The sequence below is a fragment of the Pteropus medius genome, unplaced genomic scaffold (genome assembly GCF_902729225.1).
Source record: "Pteropus medius unplaced genomic scaffold, Ma_sr-lr_union100, whole genome shotgun sequence".
NCBI lineage: Eukaryota > Metazoa > Chordata > Mammalia > Chiroptera > Pteropodidae > Pteropus > Pteropus medius.
The window spans coordinates 8,789,010-8,804,471 of record NW_024350927.1 but is presented as its reverse complement, the minus strand read 5'-3'; the positions used below and the strand labels follow the sequence as shown (position 1 = coordinate 8,804,471).

General features: G+C 60.4%; 1 protein-coding gene across 4 annotated transcripts in view; it reads left to right on the top strand.

The window, feature by feature from the left end:
* The window catches only part of KCNAB2 (potassium voltage-gated channel subfamily A regulatory beta subunit 2), a 77,823-nt gene that overhangs the window by 39,493 nt on the left and 22,868 nt on the right, over positions 1-15,462 (top strand). For all 4 annotated transcript variants that reach the window (XR_005648560.1, XM_039842364.1, XM_039842363.1 and 1 more), the window contains 2 exons: positions 13,187-13,230; positions 13,787-13,824. Coding sequence is in view for 3 of the 4 variants with exons in the window: in XM_039842364.1 (XP_039698298.1) it covers positions 13,187-13,230; positions 13,787-13,824 (82 nt within the window). In the remaining variant the exon portion in view is untranslated. The remainder of the gene's footprint in view (positions 1-13,186; positions 13,231-13,786; positions 13,825-15,462) is intronic.

Below are 15,462 nucleotides of genomic sequence, written 5' to 3'. Positions count from 1 at the left end.
GAGCGGGCAGAAGGCACGAGGCAGGCGGGGGCTAGAGCCTGCGGAGAGCCCAGCTCCCTCCACTGTGGATACGACTTGGGGGAACTGTGTTCCCCAAAATCTCACGTCTACCTAGCACCTCAGACTGTGATCTCATTCGGACACAGAGTCTTCGCAGATGTAATTAGTTAAGATGAGGTCACCGTGGAATGGGGTGGGCCTTCAGTCCAATGACTGGTGTCCTTAAAAAAAGCCGTGTGAAGACACACGTGGAAGAGGCCGTGGGACAGCGGAAGCAGAGACTGGAGCACTGTGACCACCATGTGACCACAAGCCGAGGAATGCCTGCAGCCCCCCGACGCCGAGAGAGGCAGGAAGGACCGTCCCCTAGAGCGCTCAGAGGGGTCCCAGCCCTGCCGACACCTTGACCCCAGACCTCTGGGAGAGAACTCATTCCTGTTGTTCGAAGCCCATTGTTATAGACGCCCCAAGAGGCTCACACGAGCAGAGAGACAGGGACAAAGCTCTTTTTGCCTGACACCCCAAGGAAAATCCACCATGTGTGAGACATGCTGAACTAACTGCGCGGCCCAAATACCCGGGACACTTGCCGCGCGAGGCGTTGACACGACAGCCAAAGGTCGTCACACCCGCGGGGCTCTGTCTTTATCTGTGGATTTCATCTTGCTGCATCTGGGGTGGCGGGATGGGGGGCGGGGTGCAGGGGGGCGCGGACTGCACTGGCGCCACCAGTTGTTAAAGAGCCCAGATGAGAGCTGTTTCTCAGCTCACACCCCCGCCAGCGGCTGGGCCAGGACCCAGTTCAACTTGGTCTTAAACATCAATACGACATAAGTAACATCTCTAGACGAGTGCTCGGGGACCGGGAGACGCTGCGCCGTGGGCGTCTCGTTTCATCCGCCAAGTGGAGCCTGCCGCCGGGGAAAAGCTCTCTTGTTGACTTACCTGGTTTTTTAAAAACTATCCTCAACTCCTGCTGTTTAAAACAAATGCGCTAAGTTTTTAAAGCCACCCAGTCCCCGCGTCAGCTGCTCCTCGCCGTGTCCACGTGGCCGGAGTGTTGGAGGGCCCAGAGCAGCAGCTACGGCCACAGGAGGCCGGAGGCTGTGGCCCGGGCCCACGTGGGGCCAGCGGACGCCAGACCTGGCTTCAGTGTGACCCGGCTCTGCTCCCCTGAGGCCCCGGGGATCAACTCCAACGCCCACAAGGCCGTGCGTGGCCCATGCCCGCCCCTGATTCCAGCCCGGACCCCTTCCCCTCGACTCGGGATGCTCGAAAGTACCGAGCTCGCTCCGCCCTCACGGTCCTCGTGCATCTGTCCCTCCTCCCAGAGGGCATGGCCCCCAGACGTCCACACGGCTGCTGCGCTCCCGTCATTGACACCTTGGTCCTTGAAGAGGCCCCCCCGACCATCCTGCCTAAGCAAACGCCCAGCGAGTCGTTCCCAGCCCGCTGTCCTCTCTCATAGTCGTCCTCACCCCTCCCGCCACCGGTCATCTTGTTTCTGCCCCTCTGCACCCCACCGAGAGCAGGGCCTTTGTCTGTTCCCAGCACCCAGAACATGCTGAGCCTCCCTAAGTACCGGCTGATGGGGTTGAGTGATCTTGGTCTTAACACACGTTCCCGAATATTCCCCCGCGAAGTGCGTCTCCTTGGTGCTTCCTTGACAGCAGGACTGGAAGCTGCGTCCGAGCCTCTCCCGCAGCCCAGATGAGGAGGGCGGGGAACCCTGGCTTTGAACTTCCGGCGGGGCAAGGAGGCCTGCGTGGCTCTTACCATGAGCCAGGAAGATCACCAGGCGGTGTCTGACTGATGGTTGAGTCCGAGTTGCTGCGTCTCTCACAGGAGATCCCTTCCAGCCGGGCCAGTCATGGAGGGCTTCCTGGAAGAGCCGGGAACCAAGTGTGGCTTCAAGGGCGATGGGAAAGGACGCTGCAGCGGGAAGAGAGGCAGGACAGAAAGAGCAGAGGATGAAGAGGGACGGGGGTGGACCAGTCTGGGAGACTAAGCGGGGACGTGTTCGCCTGGAGAAGGGTCCTGGACCGGTGTCCCAAGGTTGCCGTCACAAAGCACTGTACCAAAACGGTGGCTTGAAACAGCAGACGCATTCTCTCACAGTCTGGAAGCCAGAAGTCTGAAACCCAGGCGTTGGCAGAGCCATGCTTCCTCTGAAGGCTCTGGGGGCGGGTCCTTCCTGCCTCTCCCAGCATCAGGTAGCTGGTGGCTGCCAAGCACTCCAGGCTTATAGACGTGTCCCTCCAGTCCGCGCCCCATCTTCACGGCTGCTTCCCCTCCGTATGTCTGTCTCCAAATCCCTCTCTATAAACCCCACCCCGATCCACTGGGACCTCATCTACAAAGACCCCATTTCTAGATAAGGTCACAGTCACCTTCTCAGGACAGTAGTGCTGGGCCTGACCGGGGCATGAGCTCCTGAAGGAAGCGACAGCCATGGCACTCAGCCCCTGAGGGGTCTTCCTTCGCTCTTACGGGTGGTCTGCCAAGGCCACCGGTCTGCCACCGTTTGGTCTTAGAAACGTGGGGGGCCGAGGACCTTCCGTCCACTGCCCCACGGGGGCAGCCCCCAGCTCTTCGGCATCTGCCACTCCTTCTTGGGCGGGAAGTCACCTTTGTATGCAAACCATGCTCCATTCATCCCCACTGGTCATGGGCAGCTGCTCATCCTTATCTTTGAGTCGCTGCTGCAGTCTGAGCTTTCAAAGCCATCTGTAAAACTTCCACTCCAGGCATGGAGACTTCTGCGGGCCACATTCTATGCAAGGAGGGTGTCCGTCTCCTCCCCACTGTGAGCTGGTCCCCTTCTTGGGGAAGGGCCCAGCTTTCCCGTCCTGTCTCGCCAAGCCCTCCTGGGGCAAGTGGGATGGCGGGGGAGGGGGGTGGCTTCCAGGTGGCTGATCCGGAAGCTTCTGTTCCAGGAACCCCTCCTTAGTGGCCGTCTGTGGGCCAGAGCAGAGCTTGTACTTGTGGTGGCCACAGCGCCGATCAGTCACCTCAGGAAGTAGCTGCTTCATTTTAACCACAGCAGGTGCCCGAGAGGCAGGACAGGAGCCCAAAAATTGGTTGTGAGTCAGAAGCAAACACCCACGCCCCATGCTTCTGCCCAAGGCTCGCTTCAAGTTAGCGAGGATTCACCCTCTCCACCTCAACACACTCGAAAGGAGAGACACTTTCAGGCAACGTTGAACTGTGGCAAGTTTAGGTCGAGGTTTTAAGGTTCTAGCTTTTCCACACTTATCAATCCTGGTGACTTCCTAAGACTATAAGGAATCATGACCCCCGTTTGGGGCAAGTGGAAAGTGACCAACTGTGGCCAACCTTTAAAAATCCACCTTGCGGTTCTCTGCGGGGTACAGCGCGCGTGCCCTGGGCTCCCCAGGAGAGTCCGGAGGTCAAGTTCGCATTCCCGCGGTCCCCACAGCGCGGCACAGAGAGCGGAGGGCAGGGGTCCGGCCCAGGGCCCCATGAGAGTGGAGTCTTGACTCCTGCTGACGCCTGAGGAACCAGGGAATGGTTCCCCGCGCCCCGCTGTCACCGGGGAGAGTGTGGTCGTGGCACTCGGAGACGGGGTGGTTACTGGCGCTTGGGGGCTGGCCTTGCACCGCAGCGTCCGTCAGAGCTGATGTCACAGTGTGAAGAGTTCGGGACGGAGAATCGGGAAGGGCACATCTCCAGGGAACAGCAAGAGCGAAGGCCTGGAGGCTCGTGAGGTACATGTTTTTTGTTGTTTTTTTTTTCAATAACAGCCTTATTGAGAGAGAACTCATATGCTATACAGCCATCTAAAGCATACAATCCTGTGGTTTTAGTATATTCGCAGACTTGTGCAAAAAATCACATGACCATCCATTTTAGAACATTTTCATCCCCGCGAAAAGAAAAGCTGTAGCCTTGTTCCCCAGTTCCCCAACTCCCCACCGCCCCCAGCCCGCGGCAACCACTAACCCGCCTTCTGACCCCGGATATGCCTGTTCTGAACGTCCCGTATGAGGGGACCGTGACACGGCGAGGCCTTCTGCAACCCGAGCTCCCCACTGAGCACCACGTTCCCGGGTCTGTTCATCTGCAGCGTGTGCTGGCGCTGCCTTCCTGTGTGTGGCCAGATGATATTCCGTTGTACGGACCGACCTCATTTTGCGTATCCATTTGTCCGTCGGTGGACATTTGGGTTGTTTCCAGTTTTTGGCTGTCGCGAATAATGCTGCTGTGGACATTTGCGTTCAAGCTTCCTTGGGGACATGTGTTTTCAGTTGTCTGGGCACAGACCTAGGAGTGGAACTGCTGGGTCGTGTGATGAGGCAGGTGACATTTTACACGCTGTGGTGACTGAGTCTTTGTGGAGCCCACTTAACTGGGTGCTGTTTATAACACCGCCATCTGCCGGAGAACAGCCTCCCCCCACGAGGGAGCGTGAGATGCCGGCCCTGCGGGACCCCACAGTTTGCCAGAGCAGAGAAATGTATAAGCAAGAAGGAAGCAGGAGGTGCCCACACCCTCTGGGCCAGACGCATAGCGCCACTCGACGCTCTCGATGCTCTCGATAAAAATGCAGCTTCCCAGGCCTGGCCCCAGAACTACCAATTCAGTAAGTCTGGGTGGGGCCCAGGGGTCTGCATGTGTAACAAGCCCCCATGAACCCTAGTCACATGTCGAGCAGCCCTGCCTGGGACCACGAGCTCCATGAGCTCTGGGGAGGGTCCAGAGGCAGTCGGCCATCTGCGGCCTCTTCAGCAGGCCTGAGGGCTCCCCGAAGGCCAGGGCCTGTCGTCCTTGCGTACCAGGGTCCAGCTCATGGAGGGGCTCAGCTGGTGAGCGAGTCGGTGCTACAGGCTGCTCTTCTACCTTCCCAGCCCCGCCAACCAGGCCCCACGGCTTACGTGGACAGGCGCAAGAGGAAGGCACAGCTGAGCCCACGGGTCCTCGGACTCCTGTCTGGCCTCTGTAGGTGTCATCTGTGACCTGCCAGGGCCCCATAGACATAGGCACCAGCTCCCCCCGCAACCCTCTGTCCCCAGGTAGGTCCTGGTCCCACCCTCAGAGTGGCTCCAGCTGCCGGGTTAGGCCCGTGTCCATGGGGAGGATGGTAGGGAGACTCTCATATGGGCCTCCACCAACTTCCAACTCCAGTCCCCGTGCTGAGGGACGTGGAGTACATGCCACCCAGGATGGCTTCCCAAGGGCCAGGCCCTGGGCGAGTGCTTTGCGGGCCTGATCCGACTGTGCCCTTAGGATTTGCACTGGACCGTGAGAACACTGAGGTGCGAGGAGGGGGCTCCATCCCGTGAGCAGGAGCCCCAGACCAGACGAGCTTGTGTCCTTCTATGTCAAAAAGGCCGGGCCGAGGCGGGCAGCAAGCTCAGCCACCAGCTATCCCCTGCAAACAGGTCGGGGCAGATTCTCCTCTAGGTCCTGTCAGAGCAGAGGGCGGACTGGACAGCCAGCAGGTGCGGAAGTCCCCTCCAGGTCTGAGCTGGGAGGGACAGAGCAGCTCCTCAGGCCACGCCCTCACTCTGTCAGTGGCCCTCAGAGGCCCAGAGAGGGCAGGACGCCCACTTGTGATCACACAGGGAGTTAGCGGCAGAGCCTGAGCTGGACCCCTGACCGCCCGCCCCCACCTCCAGTGCTCAGTCTCGGCCCCTCCGAAAGGGCAAGAAAGGGCCCCAAAGGCAACTTCGGCCAGGGCCCCCCTGCAGGGTAGGGGTGGCACGCTCAGGGTCAGAGGGCAGCGCCAGCCCCTCCTGCCAACAGGGGCATCTGTCTGGGTTTCGGGGAACCCTGAAAGCCATGAGTATGGACAAAGAGGATAGTGGGGGGAGGGGTCTTCATTCATTCATTCATTCATTCACGCACCCATCGCCAAACTTCGAGCGCTTGCTGTGAGCCAGGGGCTGTACAGTGCTGGACCCTCCCGGGCCTCTGGGCCCTGAAGCCTGGGTGTCCTTCCTCAGGGCGTCTGTGTCATTACCACCCAGACAAAGTGGTCTTTCCTGCCCCGCATTTCTGGTGATTTGGCTTCTCCTCGTGCCAAGCCCCACTTTGCTGGGCAAGAGCCACGAGCCGGTAGAGCTGGCCGGAGCCGCAGGCTCCGTCGTCCGCCGGCTGCACGGCTGCCTCGCCCGCTCCCGGTCGAGCAGCTGTCGGCCTGGAGCAGCCAGTGCCGGCCCCCTGGGATCTGCCAGGGCAGCGGCTTCTGCGTCGCCCCTCATTAATAATGAATCAGCGGACACCTCCTACGCCTCTCCCCGGTCACCTAATTGACTTGGTGGGAGCCCCAGAGCCCGCAGCATGCAGTGCACGGACTGAAACGCCAGGCCCCCTCTGAGGGCCCCGGGGAAGCCTGGAGAAGCAACCGCTCCCCGAAATCCCCAGGCCACCACCCCAGGAGAGCAGGCCCAGCTCAGCCCCCCGGCTGCCCTCCCTCCCCCTTCTCCCGTCAGAGGCCACGATGTCTCTCATTGGTCAGGAGTGACTGGCAGCCTGGCCCTGCTGGACACTGCTGGGCTGGGGGCCGAGCAGCCAGAGCCAGAGCAGGTAGGGACAGAGGAGGGTCCCCCAGAGGTGAGGAGGAGGGGCGAGGGGACGGCCAGCGGCTCCCGCCCTCGGGGTTGGGGCTTTCGCTGGTGGGGCCTTTCCTAGGTCGTTTCTGGAAATCTGATTCCCTTCCCTGGGAGGCTGCACTTGGCTCTTCCTGCGTAGCTGCCTCCGGAACCCTTCGCTCCTGGAGGAAGGCCCCGCAGCATCTTCGCCATCTGGGGCGAAGTCTTATCAGACAGAGACAGGGCTCCAGGGCCAGATGACCTCGGAACCCGGAAGGAAGGGGCACGCGGCCGGGCGCTGAGGGCCAGCGTGACCTCGGCATGCAGGTGTCCTTCGCATGCTCGGAGCACGGCCTCAAGGGCCGGGGCCCCGACGAGCGGCTGGGCCGGCCGGCAGCCAGCAGCCCCAGCCTAGGCACCCGCGGCCGCTTCCGCGCCGTGGCCATGGTGGCCCAGAGCCTGGGACAGCTGTCAGCGCGGAGCCACTCGCGCACCGGTGATGCCAGCATGAAGCCGCCGGGCATGAACCATAGGTAGGAGGCTCGGGGGCTTCGCGGCGCAGGGTCCCCCCTACACAGCCGGCAGCTGCCGATCCCCTCGGATGTGGGCGGTTTGGGGCTGAGAGGCCAGGAGGGGCTTTGTCTAGCCTCGGCTGACCGGGTAAGAAAGAAAACCGGAGCCCAAGTCTGTTCAGCTGTAGGGAGAGGGGCGCGGTGGCTTCTCTTCCTTCTGCCCATTCGTTTCTGTCCTGTGGGGCGGGGGGTACAGTAGCCAGGCCCCCCACAATGGCCTCTGATGCTTCCTCTTCCTGGCAACCCAGGGCACTGGCCACAGTCCCCTGCCCTCCCCCTGGGCACACAGGGCCCCAGAAGCTGCCCGTGGGTGGTCTGCTGTCTCTGCATCTGGGCCACCGTGACAAGCATTGGTTTGATAGGCAGGGACTCCTGGGTGACCCACAGGATGGAATTAACCTTCACTCCCCAACCTGAGCCGGACCCCAGGCCCCGGCTCCTCTCCAGGCAGGACAGATACTCCATGGGGCACAGAGACGCAGTGGGGTCTCCTGCTGATGGCGTGATGATGTCATAGGCTGCCATGTGTCCCGCTGCTTGGGGCTCGGTCCTCTAGGGCTGCAGGTTCTCTTGCTGTGACTTGTATGTGGAGTGGTGCAAAGCTCAAGTCTCAGGGGCAGGGACCCTCCTGCCACCCCTTGCGCTCCACCCTGCTGCTCACCCAGGGTCCTGCTCAGACGCTCAGCGGATGCAGCCAGGTGGAAAGGGAGTGTCCGGCTTCGAACGCAGGGCCCCTGGGGGCAGGGTCGTGGGACCCTCTCTGGGGCTCTGGCCTTTCTCATTCCCTGCGAGTCTCCCAGTGCCCAGAGCCCCTTGTCACTCGAGAACAGTGTTTCTGGGGAAAGGGGAGCCCTTACAACAACCATCCGCGTGAACTGGAAACGCTCGGTCAGGCCTCTGGTTCCCAGGTCCCCGTAAAGTATTCCCACCTCTTCTTTCTGTGACTCGGTCACATGGCCACCAGCCTCAGGAAAAGCCACAGACGATTCTGGTTGCATTTGAGGAGAATGTCTGGGTTGTTAGCTGGTGTTGGTGCAACTCGAAAGTGAGAGAATCGGCCCTAACAACCGAGACATAGTTAGACCTGCCCAAAGCGGCTGTCCCAAAGCCGGACCTCACGTGAAACAACCAAGCCCTAAGTCCCACGCGCCTCCTCGAGACGGAGTCTGGAATAAGTCTTGCTTCTCCCGTATCCCTTCTGTCCCTGTCCTCGGGGAAGGTTTGGCATCCTGTAAAGGGCTTTGGTCCCGTTGTCCAAGCTCAGTGAGAGAGCCCAGGATGGAACTGTCTATTCCGCACGCTGAGGGCGCATCTTTTAAGTGGGTATCAAAAGCTGAGAGTAAACAGAGTAGACTTGTTTAGTTTGAGAGCTGTTGCTCGCTGTGATTTTTTAGTCAATCCTAGGATCCTCAAAGGAGTTCATACAACGGAGACCATTTCTAAAAACATAAAGCGCTGTGTGAATGGCAAGTGTGCCGTTAACACAATTCCCCGCCCCCCCCACCGAGACCCTAAGATCCATCGAGGAACAGCCGGCGAAGAGTCCACGTGCTCAGGATGGTGGTGTGTGTGCCTCTGTGTGTATGTGTGAGCCTCTGTGTGCACGCACTAACATGTAATGTAACTGACAATGAGCCTCTGTGTGTGTCGCCTTTGTGTGTGTGACTCTGTGTGTGTGTGTGTGAGGCCTCTGTGTGCTTTTATGCGTGCTCTCACACGTCTTGTGCACCTATTGTGTCACCTTACACCACATGCACACATGCCTGTGTGTGTGAGCCTGTGTGCACACCTGTAGTATGTAATGCACATGTGCCTGCTATGTGATGATGTGTACTGCCTGTGTGTGTCACCTGTGTGTGTGCCTATGTGTGTACATGCACCTGTGTGTGTGTGCACCTGTGTGCGTGCACACGCCTGTGTGCACATGTGCTTATGTGTGTGCCTGTGTGTGCGCACACCTGTGTGTGCCCCTGTGTGTATACACATGCCTGTGTGTGTGCATGCACCTGTGTGTGTGCGGGCACCGTGCACATATATGTGCAGTCATGTGTGTACGTGTGACACGTGCTGGAGGCAGGAGGGTGACAGATAGTAAAGAACGCTGCTCGCTGGACTGGCATGGGTGGGAGGTCAGTCTGAGGACCTGGGTTCAGATCCCAGCCCCAGCACTTCCTAACTGAAGGACCCCACGTGTCCTCACAAGTGGCAAGGCCAGGTGAGCTTCGCCTGGATACAGGAAGGGGAGGTGGGCTCACGTGGGATGTTTCGTGCCGTGCTGAGCACAGGGTTTCTGCCTCACGGGGCTCCTGCCCCACAGGGCTGCTGCATCGTGACTGCCCCAGTGCCACAGCCAGGGTGCAGGTGGAGGCTGCGGGGAACCTGATCTCCACCTGCCGCACCTCGACCGTCCCCTCAGGAAGTTGGCCTTTCTCAGTGGCATGCTCCAGGGCCGGGAGGAGGCCTCCAGCCACACCTGTCCGTGACACGGAGCTAAAGGGGTGTGGCCAGCACCAGGGCACTACAGTCTTGCCAGGGGGCCCAGGGGGCGCTCAGCGCGAGGGGAGCAGGGAGGCCACGCGCCGTGAGTAAAGGCAGGAGCCAACCTCCGGTCCCCAGGCCTGTCCCAGAGCCTGGCTTCTCACATACTCACTCCCCCCGCACCCGAGTTACGCCCTGGGGACTCCATGCTGCCGGCTGCAGTCTGAAGACCCGGAAGCCCAGGCTCGTCCTTGGAACGGGCCGGGCCTGGAAAACACCCCGGTCCCTTCATCAAACAAGCTCATCAGGGCCACGTTGCTTCCCATCACGTGGTCAGATGTTTGTCCTCTGCCCAGACGGCTGAAGCAAAAGGCCCTAAACCATTCTTAAAGATCTGTAACTGCCTGGAGTCTGAGGTGCAGTGTTGGTTTAGGGGTACAGGGCGTCCAGTGGCTGCTTGACGGGCCTCAGTGCTCTCCTCTGCGAAGGTTAAATCCACGAGTTCTCATTAGCATTTCCCCAGACCTCCCGGAGAGACAGGAGCCAAAGCGATGCAGACTGACATTATTTGGGTTTAGAGATGTAGCCAGCTGTTTTATCATTGTGTCAAGTTATAATGAGTCTGTGGGAAATGACTTGCGCGTTTTGAAAGTTTCGCGTGGCAGCGTGTCGCCCACCGTGGCCCACACGAGGCTGCGGTTTGTTGGGAGCCCCGCCCCCACGGAGCAGCCTCTCTCTACGTAAAGCTTTTAGCCCAGAGACACCTGTCCCTTCTCATCCCTTCTCCCGCAGCCCGGAGCGATGGCAGAACCAATACCATCATCTCGACGGGGAAACGACTTGCGCGGAGTAATTGCAGCGTCATGTGGTGTCCTAGTTTTGCTAAATTGTTCCCGTTGGGCAGTGGCTGGAGAACCGGCTGGAGAGCCACGTGCCCTCAGTGCGGCCCTGGGTGCCGCCATGGGTGCTGCCCGGGCATGGGAGGACACTGCTCGTTCGGGTGGGCGAGAGGCCACACCATCTCTGGCCACAGATACAGGCGGGCTCGGCCTGGCGTCCTGTGTCCTCGGCTGTCTTGCCAGATCCACTTGGCGCCGAACACGTCGTAGCACGTTCTGGCGCTTGGCTTCACGCCAATAAAAGGGAAGATTCAGGAGAACATTCGAACACCCGGCCTTCAACAGAGCCTGGCCGGGAAACGCTCCCCCACGGTCAGACATTGGGGGCGGTTTTGCAGAGGGGGTTCTCAGCCCCAGTCCAGCACCTGGATTGTCTGGACCAGGTGCCCTGGGGCTCTGTGGACACCTGGGTGTCGCGCACGAGGCCTGAGCGTTTTCGTGTCCGTGCACAGGTCCAGGAGAGGGCTCTCTCAAAGGGGTCTGCTTTCGTCCCCAAACAGCCGAGAAGCACCAATCAGAAACTCCGGTCCCTACCAGACCAGTCGTGAGCAACATTCTCATCTCTCGTCACAATGTTCCAACGTCTCGTCACAAAGTTCTAGTTTCTAGACAGTGTGGGAAAAATTACCTCGACAGATGAACACAGCTGGCCTGACGTGAGCGCACAGGTGTCGAGGTTGTGCCTCCTTTTCTGGCAGCGAAACGCGGGCCTCTGTGGGTTGGTGCCCACGAGCAACGCTGAGGCGCCATCCGTCACTTCGCTGACTCACGGGGGAAGAGACGAGGGAACTTCCGTTCCCTTTTTAACGCCATAGTGTTTAAAGCCTCTTTGGTTTGTTGTTTTTCGTGTAAGGAAAAAGGCCGCCGTCCCCTCTTCTCTGCTGTCTCTCTGGGAAACGAGACACGTGCAGAGTCAGTGTCCACACCCCTGTGCCCCGGGCACCTGTGTGACATCACGTCACCCTCACGGCACCCCTGAGGGCGGTGGTGTTGTGAGCCCATTGTGCAGACGAGCACACAGTGGGGACACACAGCCAGGAAGGTCAAACAGGATTTGAGCTCCAGCTTCGGAGCCTCTGCCCGATTTCTCCCCGCCCCAGAAGAGAAGTCAGCTGCCGTGGGGTCCCGTTTAGGGACGATCCCCAGCACCGTGAAGGAAGAGCAGGCCGGCGGCCGTGCTGGTTTTAAAGGGAACTTGACGAGAAAGCTGGGCAATTTCGAACTACCTTAAATTAAAATGACCGCCTGTGATCTGGGTGGGTCCAGAGGTCTCGTAACCAGGGAAACCGAGGCTGGGAGGGGCAAGGTGGGCCTGTGGCAGGGGCGGGTCAGGCTCAGGCCCCGCGCGGCCTTCCTGGGGGGCCCGGTTTGGGTGGGGAGAGTGAGGACGTGAGGGCACAGTACATACTGAAGTCAGAAGTGGGGCGGCCTCGGGGGGACACCGGGGGGCCCTCGAGGAAGGAAACAGGGATCCACCCTCTGTGTCTCTCGCTGCTCTCTGACTTCCCACTGCCGAGAGGGTGTCACAGCCCGGGCTGGTGCCAGCAGCGAGACCCCAGGAGGGCAACACCCAGAAGCTCAGAGCCCACCTGTGGCTGGCACACCCAGGGCGCCCGGCCACTCGATCAGCTTCCCGGTCTGGGCAGGTCCCATTCTGTGTGGCAGTAAACGGGAGGGCAGGGGAGGGGGCGTGCCACCATGGCCGGGAGTGCGCTCCCCAGCCACCTGCTGGGTGGACTCCATCTCGTCCACTTCCGCACGGCGTTAACACGCTCTTCCGTAAAATGAGAGTCGTGATACAGGCAAAGGAGAGTTCCTGTCCCACAGAGCTGTCAGGGTCGGTGGCGGGATGCTTGAGGACCAGCCAGCCTGCTGCCACCCCCCAGACTCCCAGGACAGACAGGCATTCCACTGCTCAGCAGGGCGCCGCCACCCCCACGTCCCCTAAGGACACTAGTGACGGCCCATGGCCCGTTCACTGGGATGTGCCCCGCAGCGGGTGCTCAGTGGGCCTGTGACGGAGCCCTGGGCAGCCCGCGTGGCTGTGGCCGCTGGGCCTGATTGGGAGGTATGCTGTCGGGGTGTCTGGACCTCACCCTTCTAAGCGGCCTTGGCCGAGGGGTCACAACAGAGCTGGGGCTCAGTCTGGGGCAAGAACTGGCACCCCACAATGGAGTTCTTGTCTTTCCCCATTCCTGCTGCGTGGGGACAGACAGGTCCGCTAGCCACACAGCTCAGGGAGAGGGGGTAAAGTCACACAAAATCACAAACGTGACACTAAGGCACAAAAACAGGGACTTCTTTCAAGAGGACGCCCATGGCTACTACTGTAGGGCCCAGATCTATCTCGTCTCAGCCCATGAAATGAGACGTGTTCCTTCCATCATTCTCTCTCTGAGGTGGCTCTCCAGTCCCTGCCTGGTCACCGGCGTGGTCACCAGCATAGCCTGTCCCAGCAGCGTTCTTAAGCCCTGGTGTGGGGTGGGGGGACAGTTGGCCCTTTACCCCCAGGGACAGGCGAGCTGTAGGCCTCTCTCTGAACGGCCCCCTCGCCTTTAGAGCCTCAGAACACGAGTTAGCTGGTGTAGGAGTTCAGGGAGCTGGCACTGGGAACCCCGGGGGCCCCGAGCCTGGCTGGCAGGTCCTTTCTGGCCGCTGAGGGCTCACAGTGTTTGTTTTTCAGGAACCTGGGTAAGTCGGGCCTGCGCGTCTCCTGTCTGGGGCTCGGTGAGTATGGGGGCCCTTGGTCCAGGGCCACCAAGGAAGCAGGGGCTGTGGGAGGGCTGGGCAGGGCGGAAAGGGGTCACCCGCAGGGTGGGGAGGGAGGCCACACCCAGAGCCAGGATGTGGGGGGCTCTATTGCCATGGCACAAGGAGGCAGTGCGGGGGGTACCCAGGAGCTGGAGGGAGACAGCAATACAGCCTTTTCCTTCTTAAGATGTGAGCTCCATTCCCAGACCACACGATACCCGCCCCCGACACACACACTGTCCAGCGAGGCCGAGGCCGCGGACTTTGCCCCTCATCCTGCTCCCTGCAGCTTGTCCTGCAGCTGGCCGCCTGCTCTGGGCATTTACTGTCCCTTCTGTTTTGTGGCCCCAAGACAGGGAGACGTGAAGGCCAGGTACTAACACATGCCCAAGACGTGCTCGCTGTAGAGCAGAGCCCTGCGACGCCTGTGGCTGTCCCCTGGGCCCTGCAGTCTGTGGTCTCGGCACCGGGGAGGGGAGAAGCCAGCTTCCTGTGGAGGTTCTCTGACTTGGGCCTGTGTGTCTCCTTCCAGGAACATGGGTCACCTTCGGAGGCCAGATCACCGACGAGGTAAGACGAGGCTCCCTCGTTCCCCCAGGCCCAGTGAGGGCGGCCCACGCGGGGCACGTGGGACACACCAGTGAGTCTGTGCTCCCCGCTTTCCTCTTCGTGTTTCCCCAGGGTGCCCTGGCTCATGGGGCAGCAGGAAGAGGGAGCCGCAGCAGTGGCTCGGGGCTTCAGCAAGTCCCCTAAGGTCCCAGAGACTCAGGTTCCTCGTCTGCAGGGCACCAGGATTCAGGGAGCTCCGGTTTTCCCAATCATAAAGCCCGATGCCACTCCGAGCTGCTCCCACAGAGTCTGCCTGCCCACGCGAACTCGCAGCTTCGGCGACATTCTGCCGAGGTCACGGAGAACGCAGATTCTGCAGCCGTTGCTGCAGGTGGAGGCCGAGCGGGTTTACGCTTCCCTCCTGCTGCGCAGTTCCCATGGCTGTCGGCGGCCGTGTGCGCTGCAGTCAGACATACTTGCTGGGGCCTCTTGCTTCACGACTGGGCTGCGTCTCTGGGTCTGTCCTGGAGGTGTGTTCCCAGGCTGCTGTGCACTCGGGGGCAGTGAGTGGACAGCTGGGAAGCGAGGACGGTGGCATTCGCTCAGAGAGCTCTGGACATGGGCGCAAGAAGCCGTCTTCACATTTGCCCTACTTACTATTGCGTTTAAAAATTAATGCGTGAGTTCATTTGAGACCCTGTTAGCTGTGATTGCTCAGTTCGTTTTCAAAGGAAAACCTTTACTTCTGTCAAAATCTAAATGCATCTAATTTGTGTTTTCATTCCTTTGTCTGCTATGACAGCCTGGGTTTGAGAACTCTTCACCTTTGCTTTGAGGGTCTGGGTCTGGGCTGTCTCAGGGTGAAGGTGGCAGTTTTTAAGGTACAGGGAACTGTTTTGCCTTCAGCCACCAGGCTGGTTATGAGCACAGAGACTGGCACGCAGCCCCGGAGCCCACGTGGTTCACCCGACTGGCCCTTTTCCCTTTCCACGTGGTCACCAAATTCGTGGAAAGAAGAATCGTGGGAGGGCGCGACTCCATTTCCACGCGGCGTGTGGCCTCCTTGTGGAAAAGACAGAAGCGGCGGGCGGTAACCATGCAGCTGGGTGACGTTTTCACCAGCAGATCATCGCACCCAGAGAGTATCGGTTAGTGATCCGGCGGCAGCCCCGGCTGGCTCTGCTATGACTCATAGACATGCCCAGTGACATGTGCAAAGATCCTGGAAGTCACTTCCGGATGACACGCAGCTGGGAGGACAGCGGAGGCGATAGGTGCCAGACTCGGGACTCTGCAAGGTCCTGGCAGGTTCTCAGAGCAATAGAGCGAAGGAGCCGGCAGCGTTTCCATGGGAACCTTACAGCTAGTGTCCAAGACAGTCGATACATCCGGCGTGAGGGGCACATCCCGCCACGCTGGGGTGAGGAATTGTCGGGGATTTAGTCCTCGGCTGGCTGGCAGCCTGGCTGGGTCTGAGCCAGCGTGGAGCCGCAAGGACACGAGGACCGTGCCGGCCGCAGAGCAGCACGTGTGCTGCCCAAACGCCGGGGGCCACCACCCCGCCAGGCGTGAGGATGGGCGACCCCATCCGGAACTCCGTGCTCCTTGCGGAGGCCGCACGTGCCCAGAGGTCCGGAAGCAGAGTCCGGTTCTCAGAGC